Genomic DNA, 19,630 nt, shown 5'->3' on the forward strand with positions numbered 1-19,630 from the left:
GATGGTCTGATTTTCAACAACTGAAATGTATTTACATTTCTCTAAATAAAAGTCTAAAAACATTCAATCGGCTGCTGACTTGTTACCCCTTTCACCAGACCATGTCACAAATGTATTTGTCGTAAGTCGCTTTGGATAAAGGCATCTGTTAAAGGCCCAAAATGTAAATGTAAATGTAAATCTAGTGGTGCAATGTGAGAGTGGCTAGCTCATTGTTGTTAGCGGGCTGATCTTCCAAAAGTGCCACCTAGAAAAAGCAATCCTACTCTGTCCTACTGACAGTCTGCCTCTATGAATAAACGGACTGACTTATATTGCGCCTTATTCCAAAGCACTTTACAATGGCCTCTTATTCACCCATTCACACACCAATGGCGGCAAGCTACCATGCAAGGCGCCGGCCCGCTCATTGGGAGCAATTTGGGGTTCAGTGTCTTGCCCAAGGACGCTTTGACATGTGGCCAGCCGGGGCTCGAACCACCGATCTGCCAACCTTGCGGTCATTAGACGCCGGCTCTACCTCCTGCGCCACAGCCGCCCCGTGAAGCAACAGTCTCACAGTGATTCTGAGTGATTATCTGTTACCCCTTAGAGGACGGCACCTTCTCTGTGTCACGGTGGCCGTGTGCATGTGTGATGGTTATCATTAGTCGTGTGGCAGACAAACCTTCCAAACTTGATTTCTTGTGGTCAGTCACAATCTAGAATACTCCATATTATGTCATCGTGAAACCATAGTTAATTCTGAGTTCATTTTATTATGCCAGGTTGACAGAATTATTTCAATACACCAAAATCATGTGCAGAGAGAGATATTCTACAGAGCAAAGACATTTTTTTGATTCCCAAATTACCTCTTTGTGCCCAACCTGTCACCTTCCGATCTTTAAACCAGATGGAACCATTGGCCTCTCCATATACTCAGAAGATGTAACTTTCCACCTCTCCATACACAAATCATCGGTAACCGTTCACCCCAATATACTCAGGAATGTGTTGTTTTAGCAACATTAGCCAACATGAGTCTCAAGTCAAAAGTTCACTATACATACGTATGTATAAATGTCAAACGATCAGTATCCAATATATCATTTTATTCATTGAAAGTATCAATATAGTTTGATCGATGATCACAATCTTCCACAGCAGCTCCTGGGTGGCACAGGACCAGAGTGTGACTTGATGCCGGGATGTGATGGAGAGAGGCTGGGCACGGTGTGTAAACTCACAACTCCCTGACAACTTGGCACTTCTGTGTCCTCTCTCTCCTAGACAGCTGCATGTCACTAGTTACTTCCTGTCAGTTTGTCCTTCTTCCTTCTGTCCTTCCTTCATTCAATCTGTAGGCAAGAAAAAAACACAAATGTTCACATACACACAAGCTCTCCTTATTTCTCCCTAAACACACACACACACACACACACACACACACACACACACACACATCCGCACACACACACACACCCACACACACCCACACACACACCCGCACACACGCGCACACACACACGCACACGCACACACACACACACACACACGCACACGCGCACACACACGCACACGCACACACACACGCACACACACACACACGCACGGCTACAATCTCCTCTACTTTCAGCACTCCTCCCCCAAAAAAATCCCAATTTGAAGCCCCACAATTTAGTCCGAGCCCACTTACAAACCGCCTATCATTTCATGATTTGGCAGTTCAAACCACGACGGCCAGATCCCCCTGAGTGGCACAAAAGAGGACACCTGTCAGAGGCTGGCTAATCCCACCACCCCTGCACCCTTCTCAGGGAGGCGCCCTCTAATATGCACAGGGGCCCACAGCCAATGTCTGGGCAGATTAGCCCCGTCCCATCCCCCATCCCCCCCCGTCCCATTCTCCCTCCCCCGATACACACTCCCTCCAGGCTGCAGGGTCCCCCTAACGAGCACACAGAATCACTCCTAATCCCTGGACTCAGCGGACTGCCCTTGCCCCCGCATGTGCCCAAAGCCGTCACACTTCACCCCCTCTCTCCCTCTCCCTCCCTCTCTCTATCTCTCTCTCTCTCTCTCCCTCTCCCTCTCTCTCTCTCTCTCTCTCTGCCTGTCACTGCAACTGCCCCCCCCCCGCCCCCCCCCGAAACCTAATCTCAACACATCCCTCGTTCACCCACCCATCGACTATCCTGGCTCTGCCCCATCTCGATCCCTCACCTCACCGCCCCCCCCCCCCCCCCCCCCCTCCCTTCCCCAGGTTCAAGCCCACTGATCTTCTGATTTCTACCCTTTTATTTCTGCTAGGTTGACTGCAGGAGGCACGTCTCCAGCCTACAGCCGGGATTTATCTGCGGGGTATTAAGAGGCTCTGATCTGGGCATCTGTTGGTCCTGCTGAGCCCCCTTCTCTATCTGGGGCTCCTAACTAGAGGACTGGGGGGGGTGGGGGAGGTGGGGGGGGACAAACATAGGGGAGACCAGGGGCCTCATTTATAAAAAAAAGTACTTGAACGTCATCTTTGACTTGCACGTAAGCACATTTTTCGAAATGGACGTAAGCATTATTTAGGGCTGCACTTGTTTCAAATTGCGTACCTACGTCCGTCTATAAATACCAAATATACTTGAAATTGACACAGGTGAATGAGCTTTGTATTTACACCCTGTGATAGCGGCTGAATTATAGCGGCTGAATTAAGCCAAGTGCTATAGTAGGCGTTCGTCTGGAAGCGGGAGAGGGCAGAGAAGGGTGGCTTCTCTGTAAGTTGCATTTGTAACGTTTGATCATGACAACTAACAAGGCAAATGCTTATACTGTAATAATATAATGGTCTTATTCTTATCAGGTGACATTGAAAACATGGCTGCTCACTCCCTTTGCGAACCCCCAGACACCGGAGGAAAATCCAGTATAATTTAGTGCATGGCCAGGCAAGGTCCGTTGTGGAGCGGGCAAGGTCCGTTGTGGAGCGCACTATAGGCATGTTGAAGGGGAGATGGCGTTGCCTTGACAGCTCCGGAGGTATATAAAGGAAGACAATCATAAACATCAGTTCCCTTTAAATCTTGAATTAAACTCATTTTCTCGGCTGATAACAACATTGTTAATTTTATTACGAGCCACGTTCACATCGCATGAATTACAGTAGGCATTAACATGTTCAAGTGCGGCTCACATGCCTGTAATAACTCCACATAACCAGTAGGTATTGTGCGTATGTCAAGTCAAGACCTGACATAGAGCTACGATCGTTTCCACGGTCAAATTGACTCACGTTGAAATTGTATACTTCACTACTTTGACGTGGTTTTCTACGTACGCCGCGGGTACGATCAAATTTGATCCAAAGTACTTTCTATAAATGAGGCCCCAGGTTTTAAAAGTTGGTAGAGCATGGCGCTATCCGAGCTTAGGTTGTGTGTTTATTTCCTGCTGGGACCATACATACTGAAACATGTCAGCTAAATGACATATGTTATGTTAACATTTGGAGAGGGTGTGGACACTTTCTATAGGCCCTGTATATTACCTCAGCAGGCATTTCTGATCATATGTCGCCACCTTGTGGTGAAAGTGCTGTTGCCTACCATGAGAAAACCCACATTGAAAGCGTTAGTCTAGAGTAGACACTTCAGGGTGCGTCCAGACAGTACTCAAGTTGTAAAAAAATAAATAATAAAAGGATCCCCCCTGGTTTTCTTTTACAACTTGAGTAGTGTCTGGACGCACCCTGAAGTGTCTACTCTAGATGGATTTGATCATATGGGGACAATTTGAGCATCCCCACAGCGTCAGTGACTTCAGTGTCAGAGACTTCAGTGTCAGTGACTTCAGTGTCAGTGACTTGGTAAAAATGTCATTGCATCTGTGCGTGCCCCCCCCCCCCCCTCACCCACAGTATTTTACTCAATATGCGCAAAACTAAATGTTGAAATAGCAGTAATACCACGTTCATTGATAAAATGACATAAGGGAGGGGGGATGGCAGTTTTTGAAGGGGGGTGATTTTGCCCATTTTTTATTTCAGGGCGGGATGCCATCCCTATAATATCTATCTCTAAATGTGTGGGGGCTGTTTGACACCCTAGGCGCATTTCAACATTAATTCATGTCTCTTCTAAGTCCTAATTCACACTCAATGTAGTGTGAACATGACCATGTATTACCTGCTTCTCTGTATATAATATCATAGATATTATATTATTATATTGCAATATTCTTCTTCCCGCGACATTCTTTTGATGTGTCAAGGACAAGTATGAACGTATCATGGTGGACCATGACGTGTCATGTCTCGGGACACCCAGGTACCTTGTTGTTATTGTTCCATGGGAAATGACCTGGGGGGTATCCCATCAACGTTGCTAAAGGAAAATCCAGGCTTATTTTGATAAGACTCGCGAGATATTAAATATTATAATTATATTAAATGGTGATATTCAGCATATTCAGGCTATGATTGTAATATGATTGTAAATACATGCATTTAATGTTACAACTGTGTATTCATTTTTTATATTATGTGGTGGCTGTTTAGCAATTAGCAATTTACCATTCGAGGGCGGGGGGTACAGTGGTAAATGAGTCCACAACCCCCTTCCTCTCATGGTAAATTGCTTCCTTCTTCTCTCTTTTTTCCCCATTTTTACCACAAATCGTGCCTAGGAACTTAAAATGACAAACAGTTCCATTACATTTTTTTATGTGGCAGTACTGTACCAGATAGTACTGTGAAAATGAAGTCATAGAAGAATAGACTTACCTCTGGCTGAGGTACAGTGCTGTGGCATCTGATTGGACGGTTCAGGGGCTAATCAGAGATGAGCCTATCACATGGCAGTAGTGGGTTGACGCCGATTTGTTCTGCACAATCATTCTATAAAACAAACGATCATGACAGGGCATCAGCAGCCACCACATGGAGACACAGAATATGCTTTTATAAAAACAAAACCCAGAGAAAGGCCTCTCACCATATACTTGACCACGTTGATGTGGTAGGGAATTCCCCCAAGGTCATTACACTTGTTGACGTGGATCCTCTCCGGGTCTCCTGGGGTGAGGACTGGAGTGTCTGGCTCAGCCTGGAAGACAGAAACATGATCTTGGTCAATGGTAAATGGACTGACTTATATAGCGCCTACAGAGCAAGCTGCCATGCAAGGCGCCGGCCCGCTCACTGGGAGCAATTTGGGGTTCAGTGTCTTGCCCAAGGACACTTCGACATGTGGCCAGCCAGGGCTCAAACCACCGATCTGCCGACCTTGCGATCATTAGACGGCGGCTCTACCTCCTGCGCCACAGCCGCCACAGATCTTAACTAACAAAACATGGACCATGGCATTAACTGTGTGTAGTAGCCGCTCATCTACATCAGCTCTGTAGGTACTAGGGATGTCAACGTTTAACAGAATTCCTAACCATATAGAGAGAGAATCTGTAATCGATCTCTATGATAGAGAGCCATGTAGCCATACAAACTTCATTCATTGTTTAACGGATGCCCCACTTCACTTAAAAAAAAAGGTTATACATTATTAATTAATATTAATTCATTCATATGGTTAATGCAGTTTTCTGATTGGGCCGGTCCAAGCATGGGCGAAGTAGGTGATAGCAAATGAACTGATTCATTTTGGATTTACTTTTTAAAATGTTTAATGGAAAATAATGTCTTCAATCGAGTTTGCATGGCCTAACTGGATATCGCCCTCCATTAACGCAGTCGGTCTTATAAAACAATCACCATTAGCAACTATTCCTTGAGAGTGTGAAGCAACATTTTGTGTGGTCATTGCAAATCAACGAAGCTATTTAAGACTTAATATCCTCAATATGTAATACATCTGTGGTGGTACTCACTGGTTCCAGGTCTCTGTGTAGAGACAGCAGATCAGACATTCTGTCGTTGAATCCGAGGGCAAAGTTTGCTGGGTTTATTGCCACAAAGCACTGACCCTAGAGGAGACCCATCAAAACATACCCCAAAATATAGTGGAAAATGATAATGGTACTGTGGTAAGATATAATCTGTGGTAGTGAGCTAATGAAGAAACAACGAGTGGTAGAGTTTACTCAGGAACATCCAGAATGCTAGCTTTGTGCTAAATGTGGTACTTTTATTCAAAAGACGACAATGTCTTGGCTTGTATTAGTTAAGCCTTCAAGATCCTTCTGCTTGTTTATAAAGTTCTCACTGGCACAGCACCAGAATATCTGAAAGATATTTTGCTAGCATATCAGCCCAATAGAGCTCTCAGGTCTTCTGACGCTGGTTTTCTCTGTGTACCACATGTACAAAAGAAGAGATTTGGTGAGGCTGCATTCTCATTTTATGCACCCAGATTGTGGAACGCACTGCCAGTTTACATTAGGGATGCAACCTCAGTAATATGTTCAAGTCAAGACTAAAAACCCATCTTTTTAATATTGCCTTTAAATGACTAAATAATTAAATTATGATTATATAATGATTGGAGCACTTTGAGCTGCAACGTTTGCAGCTTATTAATAATAATACAATACTACTATTGTACTAAACTAAGAGTGTATGCTCAATCAGTAAAGAGCATTCATGGTAGAAGCCATCATGTGAAGCTTGGCTTCAGGTACACACCAAGTTTGCGACCCGGTCGGTGACCTTCCACGTGCGGATGTGTCGGCTGTACTGAGCGCCTGCCAGGATGCCACAGAACACCTCCACCATCATCCCCAGGCCGTAGCCCTTGTAACCACCTGCCGAGGGGGAGAGAAGAGAGAAGAGGGGGGTTGAGAGAGAGAATGACAGCATCAGCTATCGTTCTAGGGCTAGGCCATGTTTTTTGATTTGATTAGATTTTTATTAGGAATTTACAATGGAATAATTTACGCATCATGACACTAAGTAGGAGTCTTAGATGTCCAGAGGATAGCACTTGAAAGCATTATTTAAAACACTTATTTCCAAAGTGGTCCTCGATGGAAACATAAAACGAATGAAACAAAACATCACACATCATAAAACAGCATAAAAAACAGCAGAAAACAGCAGAAAAACACACAACATGGAAACATAAAGTGAAACAAAACAAAACGGAATCACCCTCTCTTTCTTAAGGGTGAGCCATTAGTTCTCCCCATAAATATGACTTCACTTTTGTTTTAAAGATGGCTTTGCTTAATATGCAGAGGCAGATGGTTCCATAAAGAAATCCCAGAATAGAAAAAGGAGCTTCTTATTCTACATAAGCATTTCCCTCCATCATTTTAGCTGCAGCGATCATTAACTTGAATGAAAATATTTCAGAAATCCAACCAGTATACTCTGGTCAAAGTTGGATGAATATAGACTGCCAATGGAATATAGACATACCGGTAGATAAATACTGTTTAAAGAGTTGAGTGTTACCTGTGGCCTCGCTGCCACCGATGGGCACCAGCCCCCCCCCATTGAGGACCTTCCGGGGGTCTGTGCTCAGCCTGCCCTGGGGGTCACACCCCCAGCCCTCTGGGATGGGGTCCCCACGCCGCTCATGGAGCTCAATCTTCAGGTGCAGACACACACACACACACACACACGCACGCACGCACGCACGCACACACACACACACACACACACACACACACACACACACACATACATACATACATACATACATACATACACACACACACACACACACACACACACATACATAGACACACACACATACATACATACACACACACACACACACACACACACATACATACATACACACACATACACACACACACACATACACACATACACACACACACACACTCACACACACAGAGAAAATAAGAAAGAAGGCACACACGTGAGGACAGAGGCAGACACCCATATACTGTAACTGTACTGTATAACCAATCCTAAAAATGTACAGAGGAAAATTCAGCACCATTAAATGAATAATCACCTATGACGTCTATATTGCTCAAATTGATTGACAGTTTATAATCTGCCTTACCTTTCCTAGTGCAACTGCAGATGTGGCCATGTCCAAGACAAAGCTGTCCCCATCGTTGGCTGGCACGGCTACACTGATGGGATTGGTGCCCAGTGTACACTAGTAACAATGGGTACAGTGTTAATAATAATAATAATAATGATAATAATAATGATGATAATAATTATAATAATAATAATAATAATAATAATAATGCATTGAATTTACAGTGCTGTGCAAAAGTATTCACCTCCAAATGTTCTAATTGTTACCTCAGAGGTTGAAATTGAAATACATTAAATTTCAGCCTATTGGACACTTTCAAAGTAAAAAAAAGAAACATAAAAAATTACAATCATTTATAAAAAGTCTTTACTAGAAGAAGTGAAGTTCTACAACCGCCAGTAACCGCCTCGGCCCTTCTGTACACTTCAGAACACATCATTCTGCTGCTGTCGGCGGTTTCAAGGCAAATTAACAGGTTCTAGTGGAAGCTACACATGCCCAAAACCATAACACCCTCGGCAGCATGGTTCACACAAGTGGTATGCTGTCAATCTTGGGGCAGATACATTTTTTCTCTAAACTTTCTCATTGCAAAATCCAATTCAAAATCCTACTCATGATCAACAATCTGGCCCCCTCCTACCTTGCCGACCTCGTCCCCCCTCCATACCCCCTCCCGTTGCCTCAGGTCTGACGACCAAACCACCCTCAAGACCACCAGGACCGAGCTCCGGACCCGGACCTGGGGTTTTCAGCCGCAGCCCCGTCCCTCTGGAACGCCCTCCCCAACCACATCAGACAGGCCAACACCCTCCCAACATTTAAACAGGCCCTCAAAAGCCACCTCTTCAAGCTTGCCTTCACCAGTTAACCCACTCTCTTTGTAAAGCGTCTTTGAGAGTCTAGAAAAGCCTACATAAGTCTAATCTACTATTATTATTATTATTATTATTGCAATCACTCTTTTTTTTCAGACCTCTAAACATCCTAATTACCCTGATGAAATAATGCTGTACTGCATAGGGGACACAACAGACTGTACAAATAATATTCCAAGGCCAAACATGATTTTTACTACCGCTCTATTCAGCAGCACTTCTGGTTTACATAACGAGTGAGTTTCGACCCTGAGGGGGTCATACAAAGTGCTCTTGGCCCCTTTTCTTTCACTTTGAAGTTGTCTAGTGTGTCGAGGGGGATTTCTGTGGGGAAAATCCCAATTTAAATTGATTTTAATTTTAGGCTATGAGATAACAAAATTAGAAAATGCAGGGGAGCGAATACTTGTGCATGGTATTGTATATAGCACTTTTCTAAGACCCAAAGACATTAGACGTGGATTTAGGCTAAAACATCTCAAGACTGCAGTAAAAAAAACAAGAACACAGGCCATTGCTGTGACTCAATAGATAGAAATCATCGTGACTCACCTCTTTAGCACGTGTTGGGACCACCAGCGGTGAGGTGTTAGTGTACGACATTCCCTATGGTGGACAGGAGAATGATTACACTGATGCAATGCTTACAGCCACCACTTGGGGGAGACAAATGCTCAAGTGAGACAAAATAAAGTTCAAAACGACAGACAATAACATAGAGTAAATGTGAGACAGCTGGACTCACTATCATGTCCTCTTTCAGCGCCTGCATTGAGTAATATCCAGCGATGCCAAAGTGGTTGGAGCCTGACCACAGAAGAAGCCGTTACAGGGGTGGAACAGGTGTCGCCTGACTTTTGTTTCGAGCAAAACACTGAAACATCTTATGTAACTACTCATGATTGGGGGGTGAAAAGCCTGCACATTATGTAATACTCCCCATTCTAAAATTAGCCACGCTTGCGAAACCTTGCTCCAGTCTTCGAGAATGGGGTCCACAAACACAAACACAGACAAACCACCACTACAGCCCACTAAGAAAGAACGAAGAACTACAAATATAACCGCTGATAAGTTAACCGTTCTGACGGGCTGTAGAGGGTTTCTAGAACGTTACGTGGACTTGCCGTGGGCCACCACCCAGCCGATGCCCACGTGGCGGGCCTTCTTGATGGCCAGGTCCATGCAGAAGTTGCCCACCACCGGGCCCAGCAGGTTCCTGCCGTCCACCATGGCCGTGGCCGCCGTCTCCTTCTCTACGGCCGGCTCGCCGTCTTTGGCACAGATCCCCGTCTGGATGTCTTTGACGTACATGTCTGCAAGGGAGAGGGGGAGAGAGAGGGGGGGACCATGGTCAGTGGCAGTGTCGGACTCAGGCTGTTTGAAGGGCAGGGGCGAAAAGAAAAAAAGGGCACCTACTGCACAACATGGGACCCCATCAGTGCACATGGTCAAGTTTAGACCATTGGAAGGGCAGCCAATAGGGCACATCCTCTAATTTCGACACTCAAAAGGGCATTTTTGACACTCAAAAGGGCACTTTAGTGCGACGTTTTTCAACTATGGGGGCACATGGTCAAATTTAGACCATTGGAGGGGCACCAGTAGGGCACGTCCTCTTATTTCGCCACTCAAAAGGGCACTTAAGACAGACGTTTTTCAACTGTGGGGGCACCAGGAGGGGCGGTCGCCCGCCCTGCCCCCCCCCCCCCCCCCCCCTGAGTCCGCCAGTGGTCAGTGGTCACCATGGTCATCCATTTGCAAAACCAGGGTTCCTACAGGTTTCAACAAGTCACATTTAAGACCTTTTTAGACCTTTTTTAGACCTTGTTGAATATAATTTTAGACCTATTCGCAACACCATATGATAGCTTTTTGTCATCCTCGAGGTGATGAAATGAGGGATTTCACTGCCATACAGACAAAAAAGGAAACGAATTGGCATTTTTTGGATTCCAGCTTGATTAATTTCCGCGTAAATAGATGTGGTCGGACTGATTTCCTTGCAGGATCGAAAATGTAAGACCTAGCACTTAATGTTTAGAACGAATAACTGAAATGCAAGACCTTTTTTGGGCCTTAAAATTTGGTATGCTGGATTTTTGACTTTAAGGCTTTTTAAGACCAGCGCGGGCAACCCTGGCAAAACGATGTTTGGTTGCAAAGAGCGGTTGACATGTCCTATGAGCTCAACATGTCCTAAGAGTGGTGGTTATTGGTTATGTAAATTGAGGGGGGGGTTACCAAGATTTGGGGTTCATTTGAAATCTGTCGGTTGGTCAATGGAGATGAACTGACTGACTTCAAACGGAATTCAGTCGTGAGGGCAAGGAGGAGTAGTGTGGATAAACAAATGAAGGGTTTTTGAAGCTTCAATGCTTCAGTGCCTTGGGCCATTTGGTTCAGCCAGATTCTCAACTGACAACATGATCAATCATCCACTTATTATTGACTGAAGTACTGTGGGTGAAACTACATAACTCCTACTACGTCAACTACTACTACTATCTCAACTACTACGTCAACTACTACTACTACGTCAGATCGTGACGTTAGAATTATATGGTTCTATCTCCATTTTTGTAAAAATTTAGTTTTTTACATAATCTGATCCATTAGGTGTTTATTAATGCCTGTGTGGTTTTATTTTAAAAATGTTGATTTTTTGTTGTTAGTAATTAATAAAATACAAAGGTTCCATCTCACAAAACATAATGGAATGTAAAAACATTGAGGCTCAATATCTCTGAACTACCCGAAACGGAGATCCTTATCCTTATCATTCTAAACTCACGAGATAACAGTGTTATCACAGCCAGTGTCGTCTGTCAGCGGCCTGCGTGCGTCATACTGACCCATCCTGTTGAGGCCGTGGCTGTAGTGACCCCTCTTGTCTCCGTCCACCAGCACCTCTGCCAGGCTCTGGGCGTGGCTGGGTTTAGTGCCCACCGCCACCATGCACCTCTCAATGAAGGCCTGCACCTCTGCATGGGCGATCAGACACCTACGGGAGGGGTTGGGTCAGGACGTTAATGTCACAACAGTGTCAACACAATACATTTAGGATGTGAAACACAACACAACCGGAATATACTGGTACATTCAATGAGGATGTACTACTTTGTTCTGGACGCAGGTTTACAGTGAGTACATTTTTATTTAAAATTTTTGTTATTTTTTCTGAGTGGGGCAGTCCCACTCATATTTTTCATTTTTTAAATTGTGACAGAGACAGTAGAGATTTGACAGGAAGGATGGGTGAGAGAGAGAGAAGGGATGACATGCAGGATATGTCCTCGGCCGGAATCGAACCAGGAACCCTGCGGTTACATTATCAGCGCTTAGTCCACTACGCCACCTAAGCGCTCCCAGTGAGTACATTTTTAAAAATGTCGGTATTTAGCAGACGCCTTTATCCAATGCGACTTACAACAAACACATTGTGACTAAGTAAGTGAATCATCTATCCAGTCATAGCAGGAATGCTCGGGCCAGGGGCTATTGGCAACTGTAATGCTAGAAGAAGGAAGAAATAAGAAGAAATACGATTTTTCACAGTCACCAGCATGAAGTCCTCAATATGCGCCTTGGACCCCATTCCTTCCTCCCTAGTCAAGGCCTGTCTCCCCACACTCACCCCACTCATGACTCATCACAAACATAATTAACTCCTCCCTGTCCACCGGCATTGTCCCCCCTGCCTTCAAGCTCGCTGCTAATACCCCCATACCCCATACTCGACCCCGACACACCCAACAACTACAGGCCCATTTTCAGTTCAGAGATCTTTTCAGTTTGTAAAGCGTCTTTTAGTGTCTAGAAAAGCACTATATAAGTCTAATGTATTATTATTATTATTATTATTATTATTATTATTAGGAGGTCTCAGGAGGGATAGACTACAGTACATACCAGACTGTCCATAGGATATACTGGACTGTATGTGTTGGATTCTTTTTTTTGACAAATACATACTACATTTTATGTCTTTTTTTTCAGAAACCCTCTTTGAGTGAACCATGTGGAATGATGCACACAGAAGTGGAGTCCTGGAGGTCTGCCGTCAGTCTGGGTTCCAAAGAACACCTTGTCAGTAGAGTAAACATGAAACTCTCTGTCCAAAACCCAGGACACATGTGACGCACAGAGTCCTGAGCCCAGAGGCTGATTTCAGAGTGTACTCTAGAGGGAGTCTGTGTTTACTAGGTTTGCTAGGACTCCATTTGTGGACAGTCTTCAGTCATTTCATGTTCAAGTTCAAGTTTATTGTCATATGTATTAATACTATGAAATTCTTCAGCCTCGTCTCTCTCTGTAGTATCACACACAACAAACATAGTCCACAATACAAACAACACAACAATACAGTACAAGGTGCTTAGTGCAGGGTGGAAAGTGCCAAGTGCAGTGCGCATGGTTCAGCTGTTCACCAACCCTAACTGCCTGTGGGAAGAAACTATTTCTGAGGCGGGTGGTGAGTGAGTTGATACTTCTGCTGCTGAGCTTTCTTGAGGATATGTTTGGTTTTCAGGGACCATGAGAGTGTGTCTGTGATGTGTATGCCCTGGAAATATCATGGATTTTCCACCCGACATTGTGAGAAATACAATGGAATGGGAATTCCTCCAGGACGCTGTCTGTGTTTTACTGGAAGGGGCGACTGTGGCGCAGGAGGTAGAGTCGGCGTCTAATGATCGCAAGGTCGGCAGATCGGCGGTTAGATCCCCGGCTGGCCACATGTCGAGGTGTCCTTGGGCAAAACACTGAACCCCAAATTGACCCCAATGAGCGGGCCGGCGCCTTGCGTGGTAGCTTGTCGCCATTGGTGTGTGAATGTGTGTGTGAATGGGTGAATGAGAGGCTGTTGTAAAGCACTCTGGAATAAAGCGCTATATAAGTCAATCTATTTATCATACTGACTAGTTGCCACTGGAGGACTGGACCCTGGAGGACTCTGAACCTGTGGTCTGAGGAGAAAGGTTAACATGACGTCCTATTTGCCTTCTGGCAGACCCTGGACAGCTATACATACAGTATGTGTGTGTGTGTGTGTGTGTGGGGGGGGGGGGGCGTAGTAGAGTACAGTTAGTCCATGAGAATAATCTCAATTAATGAATATTATTTTTACGTATGCAATACTTTTTTCTCTCCATTCAATTATTGAGGTTAGGGTGGCTTTGCTAAATTACTTCTTTTTTGTTGTTGTTCTTTGATTATTTTATTTGTTTACGTTTATCTATCAGGTTAGTCTCATTGAGATACACTCTCCTTTACAACAGAGAGACCTGGTCCTAGAAAACACCTGGGGAGAATGTTGAAAACAACAGACACATCAAACAGTACATAGTGTATGTTTTGTGTGTGTATTGTTTGTACTGTTTGATGTGTGTTTGTCTGTTATTTTCAACATTCTCCCCAGGTGTTTTCTAATTACTTACAGTTTTTTACGATTGCTAACTCACCATGTTCAATACTGAAACCTATTATCTGTTTTGCTGGTTTTACTTGACTTTTTTGTACAGCAATCTCTCTAGGTAAATGTGCTTTGTAAATACAATTATTATTATTATTATTATTATTATTATTATTATTATTATTATTATATATTTTTTGTAAACACCCTGTTAGTAGTTATTAGTTCAGGAGTTTCTGAAGTAGCCTAATCAGTTCAACGGTGTGCAGGTCAATTCACAAGATTGTGGTACCTAGTGATTTACAAATCAATGATAGGATGGTTCATGGCCCTAGCCTAGCCAACAATGGTGGAGAAACTGTCTTTCTCTCTGTCTGAGTGTGTGTGTTTCTCTGTCTATGCTCTATGCTTGAAAGTAATGCATGTAAAGAATGTGCATGTATGTACAGTATGTGTGGTGACATGTCTCAGTTTGTGCATGTACAGTATATGTGGTGACATGTGCAAGCATTTTTTTGTTTTGTTATGCTTGTTGTAAAGAAAAGTTCTATAATGCATTGAAATGACATTAAACTAAGATAATAAGATGGTTATCATAATGTTTCAAATGTTTATTAATAAGTAATTACAGAAAAAGTAAATGACATTTGCCTAGAGCGAAATCGGTTGTGGTATTTAAAAATGGCGGTTAGCGGAGAACTGGAATATCAACCTGGGATGACGTTATTGTGACGATTTCCATTGACCAATCAACGGTCTGCAGCATCACATCGTCGCACGGTTAGTAACTTTCGCTCCGAGTCAGGAAGGGTAGCTAAAATCAGTAGGGGTACTACGGCCCGCTACGGCCCAGTGGGCAGTGGAGAAAGCAAAACAAACCGGGCTCACAGGTTCTGGTACAGTACGGTACGGTAGTGGAGAAGCGCCATTAGTGTGTCAGGGAGAGAGAGAGAGAGTGTGTGTGATGATGGGTGGAGGAAAAGGACTAATTATCCAAACAGATGTCAGATGTGCCTTCCTTCATAGTTTTTGTAAAGGTGCTAATCACACACACACACACACACACACACACACACACACACACACACACACTCACTCACACACACGCACGCACGCACGCACGCACGCACGCACGCATAATAACAGACAATAATACAATAGAAAAATTCAATAATAAATATATATTTTAAAAAACACTATCAGGCAGAGCAGGCTAGCTGAAGGCAGGTTTGAATAAGTGTGTTTTAAGAGTTTCTGTGTCTATTACCTGGTAGGGCGTTCCAGAGCCTAGGGGTAGAGAAGCTAAAAGCTGCCTCGCTGCTTCTGTGGCGGTTTACTCTCGGTGTCACCAAGACAGCAGAAGTGGAAGATCTTCTTTTATTTTTTTAAGTATTTTTTTCTGAGTGGGGCAGTCCCACTCATATTTTTCATTTTTTTTATTGGACAGATACAGTGAAGACAGACAGGAAAGTAAGGAGAAGAAGGGAGAGAGGACATGTCAGCAGGGCATGGGCCGGACCCAAACCCATGCCAACATGGGCACACGTGTGCACTGCAGACCGCGGCGCTAGACCACCGGACCACCCCAGGCCACAGAAGTGGAAGATCTAAGGGTTCTGCTAGGCACATGTTCCTGAACGCAGTCACCTAAATATAGTTTATGATGCTAAACCTTTCACCATTTTCAAAACCAAAAGAAGAACTTGAAAATCTATTCTAAAATGCACAGGTGTAGCCATGTGTAGTGTCAGGAGCGCTGGGGTAATGTGAGGTCTCTTGTTTGTGTGAGTCAGTACCCTTGCAGCCTCATTCTGAACAAACTGTAGTTGTTTATTAAGCTAGGGATGGGTACAGTGGCAGAAGTCTTTTTGCCTTGTACTGTAGGATGTAACCCATACTATATGCTGTGTGTGTGTGCGTGTGTGTGTGTGTGTGTGTATGTGTGTGTCTATACAAAAAACAACAACAACAACAACAACTGTATTTTGTCTTTTTTGTTTTGTTTCTTTTTGTTCCTTCTATCACAGAGACTGCCAATGGCCCCGGGCCTGAGCTAGATTACTCTTCTACGACTGGTGGATTGATGATTCACTTGCTTCATCAAATGTATTAATTGTAAGGCGTAATTGCTAAATGCCAAAAATGTAATGTGTGTGTGTGTGTTCATGCATGTGTGTGTGTGCCAGGGAGCTTGTCTAATGATCAAGATGATATGGTTTGCTAATCCATCACTACTGTATATCAGCAGCTCTACTGCTCAGCATCAGAGACACATAACAGGCTGGGCCACTTCTTTCACTAGACACTCTGACATCCACATTCCTGGGGGCGATATGGCCATCCGCCTCAAGAGACTGAGAGACAACAATTTCAACAACCATTATCTGAAAAAAAAAATCTTAAAAGCTTGGGGTAGGAGGAGGGACCTACAGGTGTTACAAGTTCACGGATGCTTCTGTTGAACTGGTGATCAACTGAAAGACTCATTACAATGCAGAACACTTATGAGAAGAAATAATTGAGCTAAGTGTTGCACAATGTTGCATAGAGTTGCATAACATAACTACGCTGAATGCAACTCTAGACTAAAACAACCATATAGTCATCATTAAAGACACTAGCCACCCTAGCCACCCTAGCCACCCTGCCACTATTCACACTCCTCTCATCCCGAAAACGCTATAGAAGTATCAACTCACGCACCAACACCCGCCTCAGAAATAGTTTCTTCCCACAGGCAGTCAGGTTGCTGAACAGCTGAACTATGCACACTGCACTTGGCACTTTCCACCCTGCACTAAGCACCTTGTACTGTATTGTTGTTTTGTTTGTCTTGTGGACTATGTTTGTTGTGTGTGATACTACAGAGAGAGACGAGGCTGAAGAATTTCATTGTATTAATACATATGACAATAAACTTGAACTTGAACTAGTGTGGCGTTACAGAACACGGGAAAGTCTCTCTTTTGAGTACGGATCTGAAGAAGTCTTCTGGGCTCAGTTGTTCAAAACGTTTAATCTGATCAGAATGATCCTGACTCTTTTTTGTTATCCAGGATCAAATGGAGCTGGCTGATTTCCCCAATGTGACTCAAAACCAGCCAGATAGATCTGATCCTGGGTAGCAAACAAGAACCAGAATCATTCTGATCCAGATTTAAAGTTTTGAACAACTGGGCCCTGCTGTACTGACTGGGTACCAGCTGAGTATCTACAAAACACTGAACTCTGATGTCATCATGTTCGAAATGTCAATTTAATCTACGATTTCACCTCACATTCTTAGGCACAGCTAATGTATCTTTAGCAGTATTCCTTGAGGCATAGAGAGACAGACATAGGTTCAAACCCAAATTTGGAAGATCACCTAGAATCTTAAAACTGAAATTCCTAAGTTCCTCAGTTTTATATATGTTTTAATATAATTTACTGACCAAATGTGTAATTCAACAGCTATTATATTGCAGTATATGTACAGATGGCCTACATCATACATTAGTAGACAAAATATAATTGGCAAAGATTGAACACATGCATGCAAACAATGACTATTAAAAACACAAAGCAAATCAGTGAATTATTGTTCAACGTTTTTTCCATTGTTTTGCTTGTTTCAGAAAACAAACAAAGGAATATATAAATAAATACATTTTGAAAATACTTGATTTTTTTTTGGGGGGGGGGGGATGTGTACAGTGATTACAGAGTTTGAATAAAAACAAGTTTACAGCGTTCAAGTTAATTCACAAAAAATAAAGTTTAGGAAGCTCATACCTGCTCATGATTGTGCTGATGGTAGGATGACACTGTCCCAAGGGTTATGCGTGAGATAGAAGCTAAGCTCGACGTTTCCCTCGCATGTGGAAACACGTAGTGTGTCAAGTTCGACAGGTAACTTCACTATTTATAACCTAGTCAAAAAACCGGTGTAGCATGATCTGCTACTGCTACTGCATCTGTATGTTCCGGATCACGAGACCACGGCATTAGATGTGTGTCTGTGTGTGTGTGTGCGTGTGTGTGTGTGTGTGTGTGTGTGTGTGTTTTGTTGCACCAATATTTGACATGAGACTTCGCTACCTTTGGACTCTAACGGTCTCTACCTAAATGCAACGATAGGTAATATTTTGTTGGGGTTTCATCCAGTTAACATAACATATGGAGACAAACAGATTGCGTGGAGATGCCTACAGCACTGCTCAAACACCCCGGGGGGTCCCACGGAGCCTAGAGATGTTGAAGCCATACAGGCCTACCCAAAGTGGTATATTGGGCCTAGCACCTACTGGAGTATGGAGGACCAAGTCTGTCAAAATCAACAATAAATATATAGATAAATAAATGAATGAATTAGGTCCTCCATACTGGAGTGGTACTACTGCTACTCCAGTAGCAAAAAGCACATTTTCCACTGAAACCCATGTTAAACCTCTTATCACATCTGGCCAAATAAAACTGTTTTAAATTGCGATGTATTTTTCCTAAATGTACACTTACTATTGTCTCAGTGATCGATTTTAATTCCATAGCCTATCATAGTAGAAGTAGGCCTACAAGCTGCTGACTGAACCATTGATTGATAAGGGCCTATTTCCTATCATGAAGATCTTGATTGCTATCTGGAAGCTGCCTGCTAGGCTACAAGAATAACAAGGCGTCATCATAACCAAAGCACGGCAATAGCCTACATTTATTAGATTCGGATTACATTGTGATAATCATTCCTTTTAAATGTTATTTAATTCATACAATTATTAATTTAGCAGCTCTGTTGTTTTAGTTGTTGTATAGTATTGATAACGGTTCAGATGCATTTAGTATAGGATAGTAGTCTAATTGGATATGGCACGAGGAATATAGTTATCTTCAATATAAAACGATTAATACACTCAATGACCATGTCCAATTTCCTAGATAACATGCTTTGCAATTTCTCTGCTGCAAGGAATTACATTTTGTTCGTGATAAATGCCTGTAACCTTGCGATTTGCCAACATTGTCAATAACAGGGAAACAATCGATTCGATGCATAGCTTCAAAGCTTCGAAAAAGTATAATCTCTTATACTTCATCAGTGGCAATGCCGCTGTCTGACATACGTGTGGTTTAGCCTATAAGGCAATGATTGTAAAATAACAATGATATTGGGTTACATGACACTTGGTCCCCAAAATAAGTTTCATGATGATTAATTACGGTTATTCATGATACCATGAATATTAATTATATTGCTCAATTATGCAAATTAATTAATACTTCAGTAATGATTGTTAATCATGTTATACTCTTGTTTATCACATTTTGTAAATATTATATCAGTGATTTTGATATTTCCATGCACTTAAGATGTATGAACAGCTGTATGAATTAACAGGCCTATAATTGTGTATTCAAAA

The 19,630-nt window shown here is 43.1% G+C and overlaps 1 protein-coding gene across 1 annotated transcript; it reads right to left on the reverse strand.

The window, feature by feature from the left end:
• Positions 1 to 1,079: 1,079 nt before the first annotated feature.
• LOC308170606 (putative oxidoreductase YjmC) lies at positions 1,080 to 18,228 on the reverse strand. The gene is made up of 12 exons (XM_080545411.1): positions 18,009 to 18,228; positions 11,677 to 11,825; positions 9,949 to 10,137; positions 9,567 to 9,628; positions 9,374 to 9,427; positions 7,959 to 8,057; positions 7,376 to 7,511; positions 6,605 to 6,723; positions 5,851 to 5,946; positions 4,962 to 5,072; positions 4,751 to 4,864; positions 1,080 to 1,340 (listed from the first exon to the last, which is right to left on the reverse strand). The coding sequence occupies exons 1-11, from the start codon at positions 18,014 to 18,016 to the stop codon at positions 4,799 to 4,801; spliced, it is 1,089 nt and encodes a 362-aa protein (XP_080401537.1). The 5' UTR covers positions 18,017 to 18,228; the 3' UTR covers positions 1,080 to 1,340; positions 4,751 to 4,798.
• Positions 18,229 to 19,630: the final 1,402 nt, after the last annotated feature.

The sequence above is a fragment of the Nansenia antarctica genome, assembly GCF_963989245.1.
Source record: "Nansenia antarctica genome assembly, chromosome: 14".
Taxonomy (NCBI): domain Eukaryota; kingdom Metazoa; phylum Chordata; class Actinopteri; order Argentiniformes; family Microstomatidae; genus Nansenia; species Nansenia antarctica.